The sequence below is a fragment of the Melospiza melodia genome, chromosome 29 (assembly GCF_035770615.1).
Source record: "Melospiza melodia melodia isolate bMelMel2 chromosome 29, bMelMel2.pri, whole genome shotgun sequence".
In the NCBI taxonomy this organism is placed as follows: domain Eukaryota; kingdom Metazoa; phylum Chordata; class Aves; order Passeriformes; family Passerellidae; genus Melospiza; species Melospiza melodia.
Window position 1 is genome coordinate 2,513,874 of NC_086222.1, and position 15,524 is coordinate 2,529,397.

General features: G+C 51.4%; 1 protein-coding gene across 1 annotated transcript in view; it reads left to right on the forward strand.

Annotated features, from left to right (window-relative positions):
* POU2F3 (POU class 2 homeobox 3) overlaps positions 1-15,524 on the forward strand; it is a 51,137-nt gene that overhangs the window by 13,322 nt on the left and 22,291 nt on the right. Inside the window, 1 exon segment of the mRNA XM_063178448.1 lies at positions 7,418-7,452. Coding sequence (XP_063034518.1) covers positions 7,418-7,452 — 35 coding nt within the window.

Here is a 15,524-nt window from a genome sequence, read left to right on the forward strand (position 1 = left end):
ACAAGGCCCTGGCGAACCAAAGCTGCAGCGGTCGGGCTGGAAACAGCTGGTTGCCGTGGCAATCGGGGCTGCTCGCGATTTGCATAGGGCTGATGATTTTCATAGCGCAGCCACATTTAAGGCGAGCAGGAGAAATTTCCATATTCCCAGCTCCAAGTCAGTTGGGGCGTGGGGGAGGCCAGGAGGGGGATATTTGAAATTCAAATGAAGGTGATTAGGGTTTGAGGTTGGGTTATTTTATTTCTCTTTTTTTTTTTTTTTTTCTTAAACATCCCATTATGGAAGAGGATAAAAAAGGATGGGGAGGGGAAAGGGGAACAAAAGGCTGGTTTGACTTGAATTAGAGGGGCAAAGGAAGAGCTGGTCTGATCTGCCTCTTGCCTCTGGTCTAGCAGAAGAGACTTGCCCTCTCCCAGCACCTGCAGGTGAAATGTTTTCCGTGGGAACAACTGCTGCCCTCGGGTTTCCTCCTGGAAGGTGCCCAAGTCTCCCACACTGGCTGTCCCGCTCTCCCCTCGCCTGCCCCACACGAAGGGGCTGCACAGGGGCTGCTCTGGGGCGCTGCTGACAAAGGGAAGGCACTTCTGTAACCCAGGGCTTTGCAGCCAAATGAAGCACTCGGGTGTTCAGTGAAAGCTGCCCCTGGAGTCTGGAGCTGTCTGAGTCAGCACAAGATTCACTTTTGCTCCCCAGCCCTGGCTTTCCCATGGAGATGCTCTGGTGGTTTGGAGGTTTTTGTGCTTTTGGAGCAAATTAAAACTGCAGCCCTAGCTGGCTGCCTCAGAAACTCCCCATCCTGCTCACACCTTAAAAAGCAGTTTTTTAAAAGCGCCTTGGGAGCATCAAGCACCTCAGCAGGGCGTGTGGGAATCCAGGGAATTGCCCGGTGCCCGCTCAGCTGCAGCTTCTGCTCCCTGCGATGCTGGTGGGAGCAGCTGGAGGGAATCAGGGTGGCCAATCCATGGGGGTGATTTAAGGGAGGTCCCAGAGCTCAGGGCTGCCTGCTGCCTCTGGGGAGATCACTGGTGTGGCTGCTGGGAGCAGCAGCCTGAAGGCACTGCCTTGGGTTTAGCCTGAATTTCCAAAATCAGTGGAAATCCTGAGGAGTGTTTTGTGCTGAATGTCTTGTTTTGCTCATTCCTTCAGTGCAGGTGAGCATTTGGCTTCATTTAGAGTACTGGTTGTAGTTACAGTAATTACCACTCTTCTCTCTACCAGCACTTGGGCAATCTCTGAACTTCACACCTTGTCTGAGGTGAGAGATTGGAATGAGTGAATTTATCAGAATTACCCCTTGAAATGCCCCCTGCACCCAGCCTGCTCTGCCAATCTCCCGTGGCATCCTCCTTCCTCAGACAGGGTGCTAAAATCTCCAGGAGAGGTGAGATTAATCTGAATTTTAGATATTGGCTGCTCTGAGGCTGCAGCCTGAGCTGCTCACCCCGGGCAGGGCGCGGGGACCTGCAGAGGGTGATTCACCCCTGTGCCATCCATCTCGGGGCCAGAATTGCCCTCTGGAAGCTGCTGCTGCCTCTGCAGGGCTGCAAGGGGAGCCTGCAGCAGTTGGCACCTGAGAGCTCCAGAATCTCCGCCCAGGCAGCTGAAACCCCTGCCTGCTGTCTGCCTGGCCCTGCTCCCCATTTCCCTCCCAGATGTCCCTGCAGGAATTCCCAATACCTGCTGCAGGCTGGGATCCCCTCCTCATCCTCCTGTCCTTCCAGAGATCCCGTCCTCATCCTCTGAACCTCCAGGGATCCCCTCCTCATCCTCTGAACCTCCAGGGATCACCTCCTCATCCCCTCTCCTTCCAGGGATCCTCTCCTCATCCTCTGAACCTCCAGGGATCCCCTCCTCATCCCCTCTCCTTCCAGGGATCCTCTCCTCATCCTCCTGTCCTTCCAGAAATCACCTCCTCATCCCCCTGTCCCTGCAGGGATGGGATGAGCAGGGGATCCCTGAAGGGAATGATCACCTCTGCATCCCCCTGTATGTCCAGAGATCCCCTCCTCATCCTCTGGACCTCCAGGGATCAATCCCCTCCTCATCCCATATCCCTGCAGGGATCCCCTCCTCATCCCCCTCATCTCCTTCCAGGGATCCCCTCCTCATCCTCTGGACCTCCAGGGATCAATCCCCTCCTCAACCCCTGTCCTTCCAAGGATCCTCTCCTCATCCTCCTGTCCTTCCAGAAACCACCTCCTCATCCCCCTGTCCCTGCAGAGATCACCTCCTCATCCTCTGAACCTCCTGGGATCACCTCCTCATCCCCTAGTCCTGCAAGTGTCACCTCCTCATCTCCTTCCAGGGATCCCCTCCTCATCCCCTCTCCTTCCAAGGATCCTCTCCTCATCCTCCTGTCCTTGCAAAAATCACCTCCTCATCCCCCTGTCCCTGCAGGGATCACCTCCTCATCGTCTGAACCTCCAGGGATCCCCTCCTCACCCCCTGTCCCTGCAGAGCACAGGATGAGCCCTGCTGCTGCCCCTCCCTGCTGCTGTCACTCAGCGCAGGTGACCCGTGTGAAGATGAAGGCCACCCTGATTTTCCTTTTCCCCCGCGAGGTTGTTTTCATCCCGCAGGGCCGGACTGGCTCTGCAGCTCCCCGTGGATCCATCCCTGTGCCTGCCTTTTCCAGGGAATGGCAGCGGGGTGGGGGGAACTGCCCATCCCCAGAGAAACCTCCCCAGGCAAACTCGCAGCAGATCTGGTGCCAGGGCTATGCAAAGCAGCTGCCAGGTGAACCAAGGAGAGCTGCACAACCCTGGGCTGCTGGCTTGGGGAGCCAGCTGAGCTTATCTCTGCTTTTCCAGGCACCCAGAGCAGCAGGGTGAAGCCTTGGGGATGGGAGAGCTGCTGGGAATTTGTGTCTTTCCCCATTGAAATCCCAGGGATGTGATGGTGTTCACAGGGGGTTTTGGGTGAGGGAACAGATGAAGGTCTGACTCCATGTTTCAGAAGGCTTGATTCATTAGTTTATGATATATAATACATTAAAACTGTACTAAAAGAATAGAAGGAAAGGTTTCATCAGCAGGTTAGCTAAGAATAGAATAGGAAAGAATGATAACAAAGGTTTGTGGCTCACGTTCTCTGTCTGAACCAGCTGTCTGTGATTGGCCATTAATTAAAAACAACCACACGAGACCAATCCCAGATGCACCTGTTGCATTCCACAGCAGCAGATAACCATTGTTTACATTATGTTCCTGAGGCCTCCCAGCTTCTCAGGAGGAAAAACCCTAAGGAAAGGATTTTTCATAAAAGTCGTCTGTGACACAGGGATTCATTCCCCAGCCTTGTGGAATTTCAGCATAGGGGGAATGATCCAGCAGATTCTGGAGGTTCTGGATGCCATTGGGTCTAGAATTTCAGCAAGGGGAGGACTGATCTAGCAGATTCTGAAGGTTCTGGATGCCATTGGGTCTGGCTGGTGCAGCAAAAAAAAAAAAAAAAAAAAAAAAAATTCAAGTTGTTAGCTGGGCCGAAGCTCCATGAAAATGAGTGGAGTTCTGGCAGTTTGCAGCAGCAGAGAGAATCTGCTGCCACTTACACTTTTCTTTCTTTTTATCTCCTGGAGCTAGAAAAGATTAAATCTTAAGTGCAGATTGTTTGAACAGCTCGTTCCTTTAAGGAGAGGAATGAGCGCGGCAGTGCGAGTCCTGATGTTGACAGAAACTGGGAGGAAGCTGAGGCTATTTTTATAAAGCATTTGTAAGAAAGTTACAGCTCAGCTGAAAGGGGAGAGTTGTTATCCCTATCGCACCCAAACCTTGGCTCAGAACTGCGATCACTTGACTCTTACATTTACTGAAACAGAAAAGGAAAAAAAAAAAAAAAAGAGACCAGATTTGTTTGCAAATAAATCTGTGCCCAAGCACTGGTGATTTGTGTATCTAGCTCCCATTTACATAACCACTGGCAGCACAAATCACCCCTCCCAGATTTAAATCTCTCCCTCTTGGACATCTGAGGCTGAACTGGTTGCCCCTGGGTCCCTTTGGAGTCAGCCAGGAGGAATTGCCATCTCCAGAGGGCCATTGGTGCCAGGGAGATGGGTGGCTCAGATAGGGCAGGAATGGCCTCTGGAGCTGCCTCTTGCTCCTTCTGTCTGTCCCTGACACCCCAGAGAGTGCCAGGCTCTGGAATATTTGCCCATCTGGCACAGAATTCCTGCTGGGGGGCTCCCAAATCCCCCCATGTTGATCTGCAGGGACTTGGAGGATGCTGTGGGTGACTTTGTAAGGGCAAAGAAAAGGTTTGGGCGTGTCATGGGCCTGTGGAGGGAGGGAAAAGCAGGAGAGGGGGAAAGGCTGTGCTGGGGGATTTGGGGCTGTGCAGGGAAGAAATTCTGTGCAGGGATATGTGACCGTGTTCACAGGGGTCTGAGGAAGAGGGAAGAGACTAGGATCTGACTCCATGTTTCAGAAGGCTTGATTTATTGTTTTATTATATATGTTACATTAAAACTATGCTAAAAGAATAGAAGAAAGGATTTCATCAGAAGGCTGGCTAAGAATAGAAAAAGAAAGAATGAATAACAAAGGTTTGTGTCTCAGACAGAGAGTCTGAGCCAGCTGACTGTGATTGGCCATTAATTAGAAACAACCACATGAGACCAATCCCAGATGCACCTGTTGCATTCCACAGCAGCAGATAACCATTGTTTACATTTTGTTCCTGAGGCCTCCCAGCTTCTCGGGAGGAAAAATCCTAAGGAAAGGATTTTCCATAAAAGGATGTCTGCAATAGGGAAAGGTTGTGCTGTAGGATGTGGGGCTGAGCAGGGAAGAAAAGTTGTGCAGGGAAATTCTGTGCAGGGAAAGGCTGTGCTGTAGGATGTGGGGCTGAGCAGGGAAGCTCCATTCCAGCTGCTCCTCTCAGGTTCCAAGTTTTGGGGTGAGTGCTGGTGACTCACTGGGACCAGGGATTCCCCTGCAGCTCTTTGAATCTTGCCTCATCACCGCCGAACGTGAGTGAAACTCCTGTCTCCAAGAAACCCGGAGATTACCTTTTCCTTCCTGCTCTATTTTAGCAGCTGGGAACTTTTATTTCCTCCTTCCCTGCTGGCTTTGCTCCCCTTCAGCTGCTGCCTGCAGATGGAATCAAACACCCCCCCTACACACACACACACCCCGTGGGGGTTCCAAAGGTAGAAACTGCGGGCCTTGAAGATGCTCCCGCGGTCCTGCTCAGGTGTGTGGATGCTGATTGTGATCGCCCATTAACGCTATCAGCATTCCCATCGCTGGATGTGCCCTCCTTGGCTTTTGGGGCTGGAATGGAGCTGGAAGGCAATGAATGAGCCCCATTCCTGGGGAGGGAGCAGCTGGAGAGAGCTGGACAGGGAGCAGAGGGGGTTGGAGTGAGGGAATTACACGGGGGGGGGGGGGGAAGAGATAAGGGGCTGGGATTGGGGAGGGAGACAGCAGGGTGGGAGGAAGGCAGGAAAAGCAGGGCAGAAATGCAGTCAGGCTGGGGAGAGGGCTCAGAGGGGATGGGGTGCAGGGGGTGAGGAGAGGGAGATCTCAAACTGGGGGGGAAACTCAGAGCTGGATGGGGTGCAGAAGGTGAGAAGATGGAGATTTCTAATTGGGGGGGAAGCTCAGAGCTGGTTGGGGTGTGGATGGTGAGATTTCAGATTGAGGGTTGGGGTGCAGGGGGTGAGGAGATGGAAGAGATTTTAGCATTGGGGAGGCTAAAATCTCCATCTCCCTCACCCTCTGCACCTCAACCTCACAGCTGGTTGGGGAGCAGAGGGTGAAGAGACGGAGATCTCAAACTGAGGGGAAGCTCAGATCTGTTTAGGGTGTGGATGGTGAGGAGATGGAGATTTCAAATTGAGGGGGAAGCTCAGAGCTGGTTGGGGTGCAGAGGGTGAGGAGATGGAGATTTCAAACTGAGGGGGCAGCTCACAGCTGGTTGTAGTGTGGATGGTGAGGAGACTTCAAATTGAGGGTTGGGGTGCAGGGAGATGGAGGAGATTTTAGCATTGAGGAGGCACCTCAGATCTGTTTGGGGTGTGGATGGTGAGGAGAGGGAGATTTCAAATTGAGGGGGAAGCTCAGACCTGGTTGGGGGTGCAGGGGGTGAGGAGATGGAGATCTCAAACTGGGGGAGAAGCCCAGAGCTGGTTGGGGTGTGGATAGTGAGGAGATTTCAGACTGAGGGAAGCTCAGAGCTGCTTGGCATGCAGAGGGTGAGCAGATGTCAAGCTGAGGGGGCAGCAGCTCGTTCTGCCGTGGCCCTGCTCGATATCACAGTCCCACAGTTCTGTTTCCACAGCCAGTGCTTTTTAAATGTCCCAGATTAAATCTCCAGGGCTGTTTCTAGACAGCAGAGAGCAGCCACCAAGCTCTGTTATCCCTGACTCTCCAATGTTTTGCCATCCGTGGATAATTGTACCAAGCACACTCCCCCTCAGCATCCAGGCTGATTCACCTGGGAATGCTCTGTGCATGGAAAAATGTGTTCTGGGAAAGGAAAAAGGCCTTGTTCAGCTGACGAAGTCCATGGCAGAGCTGGATTTGCTCTCCTGCCGGCACAGCTCTTTGTAGGAGCCCTGAACTGCTGGAAAATGTGTTGGAGCTTGATCAGATCCCAGGGCTGTGCTTTGTGGGGAAGGTTATCCTGGAGAAAACAGCAGGAGCAGGAGGCCTGGGGGCTTGTGCCAGTGGGATGAGAACAATTCCAGGCCCTTTATCACAAACTGGGCTGGACTGGCAGGGGAAGGCCTGGGGAACAAAGGGGTGTCTTGGGGTTGCCTCTGCAGCTCCAGAGATTCGTGGAATCCCTTCCAGCATTCAACAGGATCTGTGGGGAGCACAACCTTTGCTCTGTGATGTTCTTGATGAATTTGGCAGGTGTGATGGGGAGGGGGGGGGATGTTTATCATCAAAGGGGAATGAGTGAGGGCCTGTGCGGTACCTTCAGGCTGGGACCTGTCTGATTTTTTTTTTTCCCCCTGTGCCTGCCAATCTCTTTTGGAATCAAGGAGACGCCTCTGGAGCGCAACCCCACGGCACCCTGTGTTCCTCCAGGTCGCCACAATTACCCGGTTCCTGAAGGTCCTGGGTGAGCAGCCCTGGCCACCTCCCTGCTGGCCCTTCCCACACTCAGCCCTGGGCTCCCCTGCGCGTTTGTGATGTCCTCCCGCTCACCTCTGCTGGAATCTCCCTCGTGATTTCCCCCACCCTTGGCCAGCTCTCTCCCAGGCAGGAACACTTTCATTATCCCACAGCAAAAAGGCTGGCACCACCTGAATGCTGCAGGAGCCTTCATCCTTCCATTTCTGCACCCTCCTCCTCCTCTCCTTGCTTTCCCAGGGTCAAGTTTTTGCTTATGTGTGTCCCAAGTTCTGGAAAGCTCCCACCAGTGCTGTCATTAACACTGAGATGTTTTTCTCTTTGTTTCCTTGTAGGGAATGAACAGAATGGGCTGGACTTTAACAGGCAGGTAAGATGCTCCCTGGCTGTTTTTTATTTTTTATTTATTTTTATTTTTCCCCTTTCTGGAATGGCTGTTTTTTTTTTTTTTTTTTTTTTGCTCATCATGCTGCAAAGAGATAAAAACTGTTAGGTCAGAAAAAAACCCACAGAATTTCTTCCCAGTTCCCTTTGTGGGATACAATGACAGGTTGCACCTCTGCTTTCCCTCTCCCTAATTCAGAGAAGTTCAGCTAATTACAGAGTTCGTTTAAATGACCTTTTGCTCGAGGGGTTTTCTGGCTTTTACAGTTTTTTAGATCATTGTTTAGAAACTAAAAGCACCTCAGTGATGGTGGCAAGGGTACAAATCCATCCCCAAAGTGCTGGGACAGTGGCAGCAGCATGGTGGGCAGGGACAAAGGCCAGGGGCTGCCTCAGGAGTGTCAGCCAGCACCAAAAATGAGCTGGTTGGAGGTTTTGGAGTCAAATTCCTGTCTGCAAGGCAGCAGATAAAATATGGGACAAGCAAACCCCAATTGCAGAAAGAGCAGCTGAGGAGCTCTGGCCCTGCTGTGGGTGCTGCTTTGTCCAGATGAAAGAATTCTCTGGCTCCCTGAGTGCCTGCAGACCTTCCTGAAAATCCCTGAATGTCACATCAGGAGGTCACAGCTCTCTGGGGCCCTTGTGGGGAGACACAGAGTTCCCAGAGTGGCTGGAGATGCCCCTGCATCCCTGGCAGTGCCCAGATCCAGGCTGGACATGGGGTTGGAGCATCCTGGGCCAGTGGGAGGTGTCTCTGCCGTGGCAGGGGTGGGATGGAACGGAATTTAAGAAGAGAAGGAGCTTTAAGGCTCCTTCCAGCCCAAATAATTCTGAGATTTTAGGAAAATGCTCTCCGAAAGGCCAAGAGGAGCCTGGAGATCCAACCCTGCCCTGCTGCAGGATGAGAGCTGGGATGCACAAGGGGCTGCAGCTCCATGCACGGACTCAAGGCTGATGTTGGCACAGCCTCCCAACCTCTTCCCTTCTGCATCTCCCCCAAATCCCAGGGCTCCAACCCTTCCCAAAAGCTCCCTGTGGGCAGCAGCACCTTCCGCACGTGGCTTTTTGCGCCTCCAGCTTGCCTTGGTGGCAGTGCAGTGACAAATGTCAGCCCCAGCTCTGTTTGTTTGTTTGCTTTGGCTGCTGCAGCTCTGGGTGGGTCTCCCTTTTCCTACCAAAGGTGTCCTGACACGCTCAGCCATCTTCCAGGAGTTTGGAATCCCCAGCTGCAAACAAAAAAGCTCTCTGTGTCTGCAGGGAGAAGGATCCGACCAGGATCCAACCTTTATTGTATAATTTATTATTTATATTTATGATATAATTTAATTTATAATAATAATAATTTCCTTTTGAGGAAAGGTGGTGGAGCAGGGCTGAGTTACAGCCACTGCTGGTCTTAGCCAGGGATGCTGGGGAAGTTGTGGGGGCAGCCAGGTTTGCAGGCAGTAGAGATATCCTCCTCCTAAAAAGAAATTGTGGGTTTACATTCAGTTTTATTTTAGTGTTTTTGGGGGGATTTGTTTTGTTGTTGTTTTAGGTTTTTGGGGGGTTTTTTGTGTTATTTTTGGGGCTTTTTTGGTTTTTTTCTTGTTTCTTTGGTTTTTTTGAGGGGGTTTGTTGGGGTTTTTTGAGTTTTTTTGGGGGGGCTTGGGTTATTTTTTGTTTTTAGTTGTTTCTTTTTGAGGTTTTTTTTTTGGGTTTTGTTTTAGTTTTTGGGTTTTTTGTTTGTTTTTTATTTTTTGCAGCATTTCCGCTTTTATTTTCCTCCTTCCACCAAAACGCCGCCACAAAATACAATTAATTTGCTCCAGCTTGTCTGTGTAACTGAGTAGCCAACTTAGCTGGGGATTTAGCACGGTTTAAAAAGCAAAATACTCTGAATGAGCTCATTTTATTGTTTTATTTTATTTCTAATCTGCTCTGATTGCCCAGAGCCCACCAAGGGGGTTTGCAGTGATGCCAGGGATGGGATGTAACAATCCCTAGTGGACACAGAGCTGTGCAAGGCTCTTTGTCTCCCTCTCTTGGCCCTCCCAAGGCCATGGGCGGAGTGATTTAAAATCGTTATTATTTAAAATAATAATTGCTATTTGAAAGTATTGTTATTTAAAATAATAATTATTATTTTAAATTGTTCTCTTAAACGAGCAGGAGCCCAAATGCACACGGGCTCCACACTCACATTTAGGGTTGACCTCAGCTGTTGCTGAATTCATCCTCAATTCAGCAAATAGATTTCAAATGACGAGAAAAAAGGAAGAGAGGAGAGCTGGAAATATCAAAGTGTTTTCATGTAAAATCAGGTGCTGTGCTCTTTCATTAGGGGTGGAGGTTGGTGGGTTTTTTAATTTGGTTTGGGGTTTGAGGTTGGTTTTGGATGGGTTTTGCTTTTTCGTTAGCTTGCAATTCAAGTTTTCAAACCGAAGCCAGGGCAGGATGGTTTGAAACCCAACTCCAAACTGACTGCAGGAGCTCTCTTTGCCTTTATTTGGAGTGCTGGGCCCTAATCACTTTGAAGATCATAAATCTCACATCGTTCAAGCCTCTCCCCCAGCCTTTGTAGATGGCCTACATTTCAGGTCTGCTTCCCTCCCTCCCTGCCGAGCTGCGCTCCAGGCGGGATGGGAAGGGTGGAGTGACCTGGTTAGACCCCAAACCTGCCTCCCAATTCCCTGCTGGGGCTGCTCTCACCCTGCAAACGGGGCAGGGAGGGAAACTCTTGTGGATTTTGAGGTTTTTCGAGCAGTTTGTGGGTCAGCCCTGTGCTTTATGAGAAAGCTGCCTCTGATCCCTCAGCCTATTTGGCAAACATCTCTGCTCTGCCCCCCTTTCCCTCCCCTTCTTCAAACTCTCCTCCCACCTGGATGCAACAGTAATTTGTATGTGAATGAGAGGGAAAAGGGTGTGGATGGAAAAAGCAGCATCTTCAGCCTTGCCTATCTGGTTTGGCTTTTTTTTGTTTAGCGAGTCTAACGCTGCTTGTTTCCTGTTTATGGCCAGGGAAATGCAAAGGCGCAGCAATAAACTTTCACCTTCGCTGCTGGCAGCCTGCACAGGGACATCATCTGCCTCCTGACGGGCTGGCATGGTGGCCAGGGACAGATCTGAGTGAAAACGGGGAAAATTTGCCTCAAATTGGGAGCGGGATGAGGGCTGGGAGCGCTGCAATGGGAGCTGATCCTGCCCAGGTGCTGCGGTCTCTGCTGGGGTTTGATTCCCCTGTAGGAAATTCGGGATGGTTTGTGTTTGTTTTTGTAGCTGCTGCGCAGAGCCAGGTGTCAGGCTGGGGAGCGCACCGGGGCGCAGGGCTGATGGGTTTGGGAGGTGCCAGGGCTTGTGTGAGTGGTGTGAGGGCTGAGCCCGGCTCAGGGAGCTGTGCAGCCATGCACCGCTGCAGGAGGGCGATGCACTGCTGCATCCATGCACCGCTGCAGGAGGGCAATGCACTGCTGCATCCATGCACCGCTGCAGGAGGGCGATGCACAGCTGCATCCAGGCACCACTGCAGGAGGGTGATGCACAGCTGCATCCAGGCACCACTGCAGGAGGGTGATGCACAGCTGCATTCTGTGCAGGGAATTAAGAGAATTCACAACTGCAGGAGGGCAATGCACAGCTGCATTCTGTGCAGGGAATGGGGGCAATGCACTGCTGCAGGAGGGTAATGCACAGCTGCATTCTGTGCAGGGAATGGGGGCAATGCACAGCCGCATTCTGTGCAGGGAATGGGGACAATGCACAGCTGCAGGAGGGCAATGCACAGCTGCATTCTGTGCAGGGAATGAGGACAGTTCACAGCTGCAGGAGGGCAATGCACAGCTGCATTCTGTGCCGGGAATGGGGACAATTCACAGCTGCAGGAGGGCAATGCACAGCTGCATTCTGTGCAGGGAATGAGGACAGTTCACAGCTGCAGGAGGGCAATGCACAGCTGCATTCTGTGCAGGGAATGAGGACAATGCACTGCTGCAGGAGGGCAATGCACAGCTGCATTCTGTGCAGGGAATGGGGACAATTCACAGCTGCAGGAGGGCAATGCACAGCTGCATTCTGTGCAGGGAATGAGGACAATTCACAGCTGCAGGAGGGCAATGCACAGCTGCATTCTGTGCAGGGAATGGGGACAATGCACAGCTGCAGGAGGGCAATGCACAGCTGCATTCTGTGCAGGGAATGAGGACAATGCACAGCTGCATTCTGTGCAGGGAATGAGGACAATGCACAGCTGCATTCTGTGCAGGGAATGAGGACAATTCACAGCTGCAGGAGGGCAATGCACAGCTGCATTCTGTGCAGGGAATGGGGACAATGCACCGCTGCAGGAGGGTAATGCACAGCTGCATTCTGTGCAGGGAATGGGGGCAATGCACAGCTGCATTCTGTGCAGGGAATGGGGACAATGCAGGACAATGCACTTTGCAGCAGGGAAGTGATGGCAGCACCTTGTTGGTCCAGGGAGGAATGCAGCATCAGCTCTCCTCCTTCCAGGGAGGGAATGAGAGCTCCTCAAGCTCTCCCTTGTTGTGGCCTTCTCTGGGTCTGCACTGAAGGCATTTGGGACAGTAATTCATGTTCAGACTCAGATGTTTGTTTCTTATCAGTAAAACAGTCTCACAGCCATGAGTTCTGCAGCAAGGCACAAAATGGCCAACAGTCTCTCTTGTTCCAAGGTCTTTTAAGACTAAACTATCCAATTAAGAGCAGACACCTGGATTATTTTCCCTTTTAACCCCATAACTGATCCCACAGAGCCCTCAATGTGGACTTTTTTGCCTAATTACAAAATCCCACCAAACCCATGAAGAAGAAACCCAGGACAAACCCTGTGCCCTCCATCTTGCTCCCACCCACAACACACTAAAAATCCCAAACCCTCAATTTCTCAGCAAGTGATACACCTACACTGCTCTCTATAATCTAAATTTCTCTCTATAATCTCTAAATTTCACACTTTTGTGGGTTCTGATCTATCTTGAAGTCTTTAGGAAACTTTCTCCATGGATGAGGGCCAAAATCAGTGCTGCCCTGGGGATCAGGGCACCCCAGAGCAGACACAGAAATATTCCTAGTGCTCTGGGTTTCCGTATTCCTTGCTCTCCAGAGCTGGGAGGGGAAATGTCCCCCTTGAAATGATGCTGACAGGTTTTTGTCCCCCTTGAAATTAAGCTCACAGGTTTTTATCCCCCTTGAAGTGATGCTGACAGATTTTTGCCCCCCTTGAAATGATGCTGATGGATTTTTGTCCACCTTGAAATTAAGCTGACAGGTTTTTGTGTGAGCAGAGCTGGGCAGGGTCTGCCCCTGCTCCCTACCCAAATGTGCCAGGCGCTCTTCATGCCAACAAGAGGCTGACCCTGCAGGACAGGCTGTCATTTGTTTATCAAAGCTGTCATTATCATCAATCACATCAATCTGAAGCTGATCTATCAAACCTGTCATTATCATCAATCACATCAATCTGAAGCTGATCTGGCTGGGAGATCTGACGGAGTTTAGGACAGACAGGCTCTGAGGTGCCTGAGCAGGGCCCAGCCTCAGTTTTAGTGCTGGTTCTTTATTCCTGTCCTTTGCTGCCTTTGGTTCAGCCCAGTCAGGGGATGGAGTGAGGATATGGATTTCCAACAGGCCTCCTAGAAAGCCTTTCCAGCTGGGTCTGGTGAAAATTCCTCCTTTCTAAAAGCAGGTCAAGCCTCCTGTGTGTTCCTGCCCTGCTCTGTCAGGCGGTGCTGAAGGCGTTCCCTGTCTAACTCCTCTCCCTCTGTTTGTATCTGACAGTCCTTGCCCAAAAAACCTTTAATTTTGGAGGTTTGTGCGAGATTTTACAGGAGGTGCTGAAGCGGTTCCTTCCCCTCAGGACCTCCTTGTCTAACTTCTCTCCCTCTTCTCTTCACATCTGACTCCCTGCCCAAAGAAACTTCAATTTTGGAGCTTTGTGTGGGGTTTCCAGCTTTGAGGCAGCAGGGTGAGTTATCTCAGGGCTCCGCAGCTGGTGTCCTGTAGGCACACATGTGATGTGAGAGATTCAAAGTGGGCAAACTGAGATGTGAAAATCCCTTTTTGGTGCCATTAGTGAGCGCCCTGACCTCATTTGGTACCTTCCACCCACACGTCTGAGGGCTCTTTGCTAATGGGCTCAGCATCCCTTGGTGCCTGTGCGAGGTGGGGAGGAGTCCTGCAGACACAGCCTGGCTTTTCCCAGCGATGCTGGGCTCTGTCATCGCAGCTGGGATCAGGGGATGCTTCGTGGGCCGCTTGCCCCTGGACATTGGGCTGGATTGGAACCCAGGGCCCTGCTCAGAGCTGGGTTCTGGACTCCCATCCTCTGATTCATCGTCTTGTGCTCAACCACAGACAAGTTCTTCCTCCCCTCCGTCCTTTTGAAGGTGCACAGGAGGGCCCAGCTCGCTGGGTAGTTTGTTATTAATATCTGGGATGCAAAACTCCCTGCACATTTAATTTCACTGCACCAGGGCTTCCCTCCCCGCCGGGGATCTCTCTCATCGTTTCTCATTCCCACCTCCCCCTGCTCTCATGTGCTCCCTGGATGTCATTGCTGTTCCTGCTTGGGTAGCTCAGGTTTCAGTCTGCCCTCCACATTTCCATCCCAGCCCTGTTTTGCCCTCCTCTCAAGGGGAGGTTCACATCCTGCTTCCTTCTCCCCTCTGGGGATCAATTCAGATTTCACTCTCTCTTCTCCCCGTTGCCCCAGGGCATCAGCCTAAGTTCTTGCATCTGCTTTTCATCTCTTGAGCCTCCCCTGGCTGGAAATCAGGGCCTGACACTGGATCTAAGCTCAGCTCTGCCCTGGCCTTTCCCTTTTGAAGTCTCCCTGCTCTGTCCTAGGGACAGGCTGATTGCATAAATTTGTTTGTGTGCAGGTTCCTCATTGAGATGCAGCCCTTTGGGAAAGCATCAGAGAGAAAGCCCTGGCTCCAGGGAAAGTCCTCTGTGCCTAAATCTGGCCCTGCTTTGCTTAGGACAGATATGCAGAGGAACCCCTTCTTCAGGCTGGGTTTGTTCTGAGTTTGCTGGGAATGAACTCCCAAACAGGCCAGGGGAATTGTGAGGGAAAGGGGGATGCAATTAGGAGCAAGGATTTGGCTGTTTTAATTGTTTTTCTCAGGAGATGGGCTGAAACCACTGAATTAATTTGTTGACAGCAGCCCAGAGCTGGCTGCATTTTATCTGTTCCTTAACATCCAGCTGCAGTCCGTTCCCAAACTCCTGCTCTTAAAGGGCAAACTCCATTTACAACGTGGTTCCTACACCTGTTTCCTTGGCAAAACACCTGGAACAGCTGCTCCAGATCTGCCTGAGAGGGAGACACAGCAATCTTAGTGCAAATTCCCTGCTCCAGATCTGCCTGAGAGGGAGAGCCAGAGATCTTAGTGCAAATTCCCTGCTCCAGAGGTGCTCCCTGTAGGATCAATGGGTTTATCCAGCAGGGACCCTCCTGGATCAATGGGTTTATGCAGCATTTTCTCCCTCCCCAGAGGTGCTCCTTGTGGGGTCAATTGGTTTATCCAACATTTTATCCCTCCCCATAAGTGTTCCCTGTGGGATCAATGGGTTTATCCAGCCTTTTCTCCCTCCCCAGAGGTTCTCCCTGCTGGATCAAAGGGTTTATCCAGCACATTCTCCCTCCTCATGGATGCTCCCTGTGGGTTTATCCAGCACATTCTCCCTCCCCAGAGATGCTCCCTGTGGCGTCAGTGGATTTATCCATCAGGGACCCTCCTGGCTGCTTCCCCAGCCCATGGAATTCATGGGGTTGGGAGCTGAGAGCTGGCTCTGAGCTCCCCCAACCCTTGGACTTCATCCCCCCACTCAAAATGAAGCCCTGTGTGATGCTCTCCCATCTTCTTCCTCACTTTCCCATCTTCTTCCTCACTCTCTCATCTTCCTCACTTTCCCATCTTCTTCCTCACTCTCTCATCTTCCTCACTTTCCCATCTTCTTCCTCACTCTCTCATCTTCCTCACTCTTCCTTTCTCTCCTAATTGCACTTTTTGGTGTGGTTATTATTGCAATCTTCTCCTGCTCCTCTCCTGTCACAGC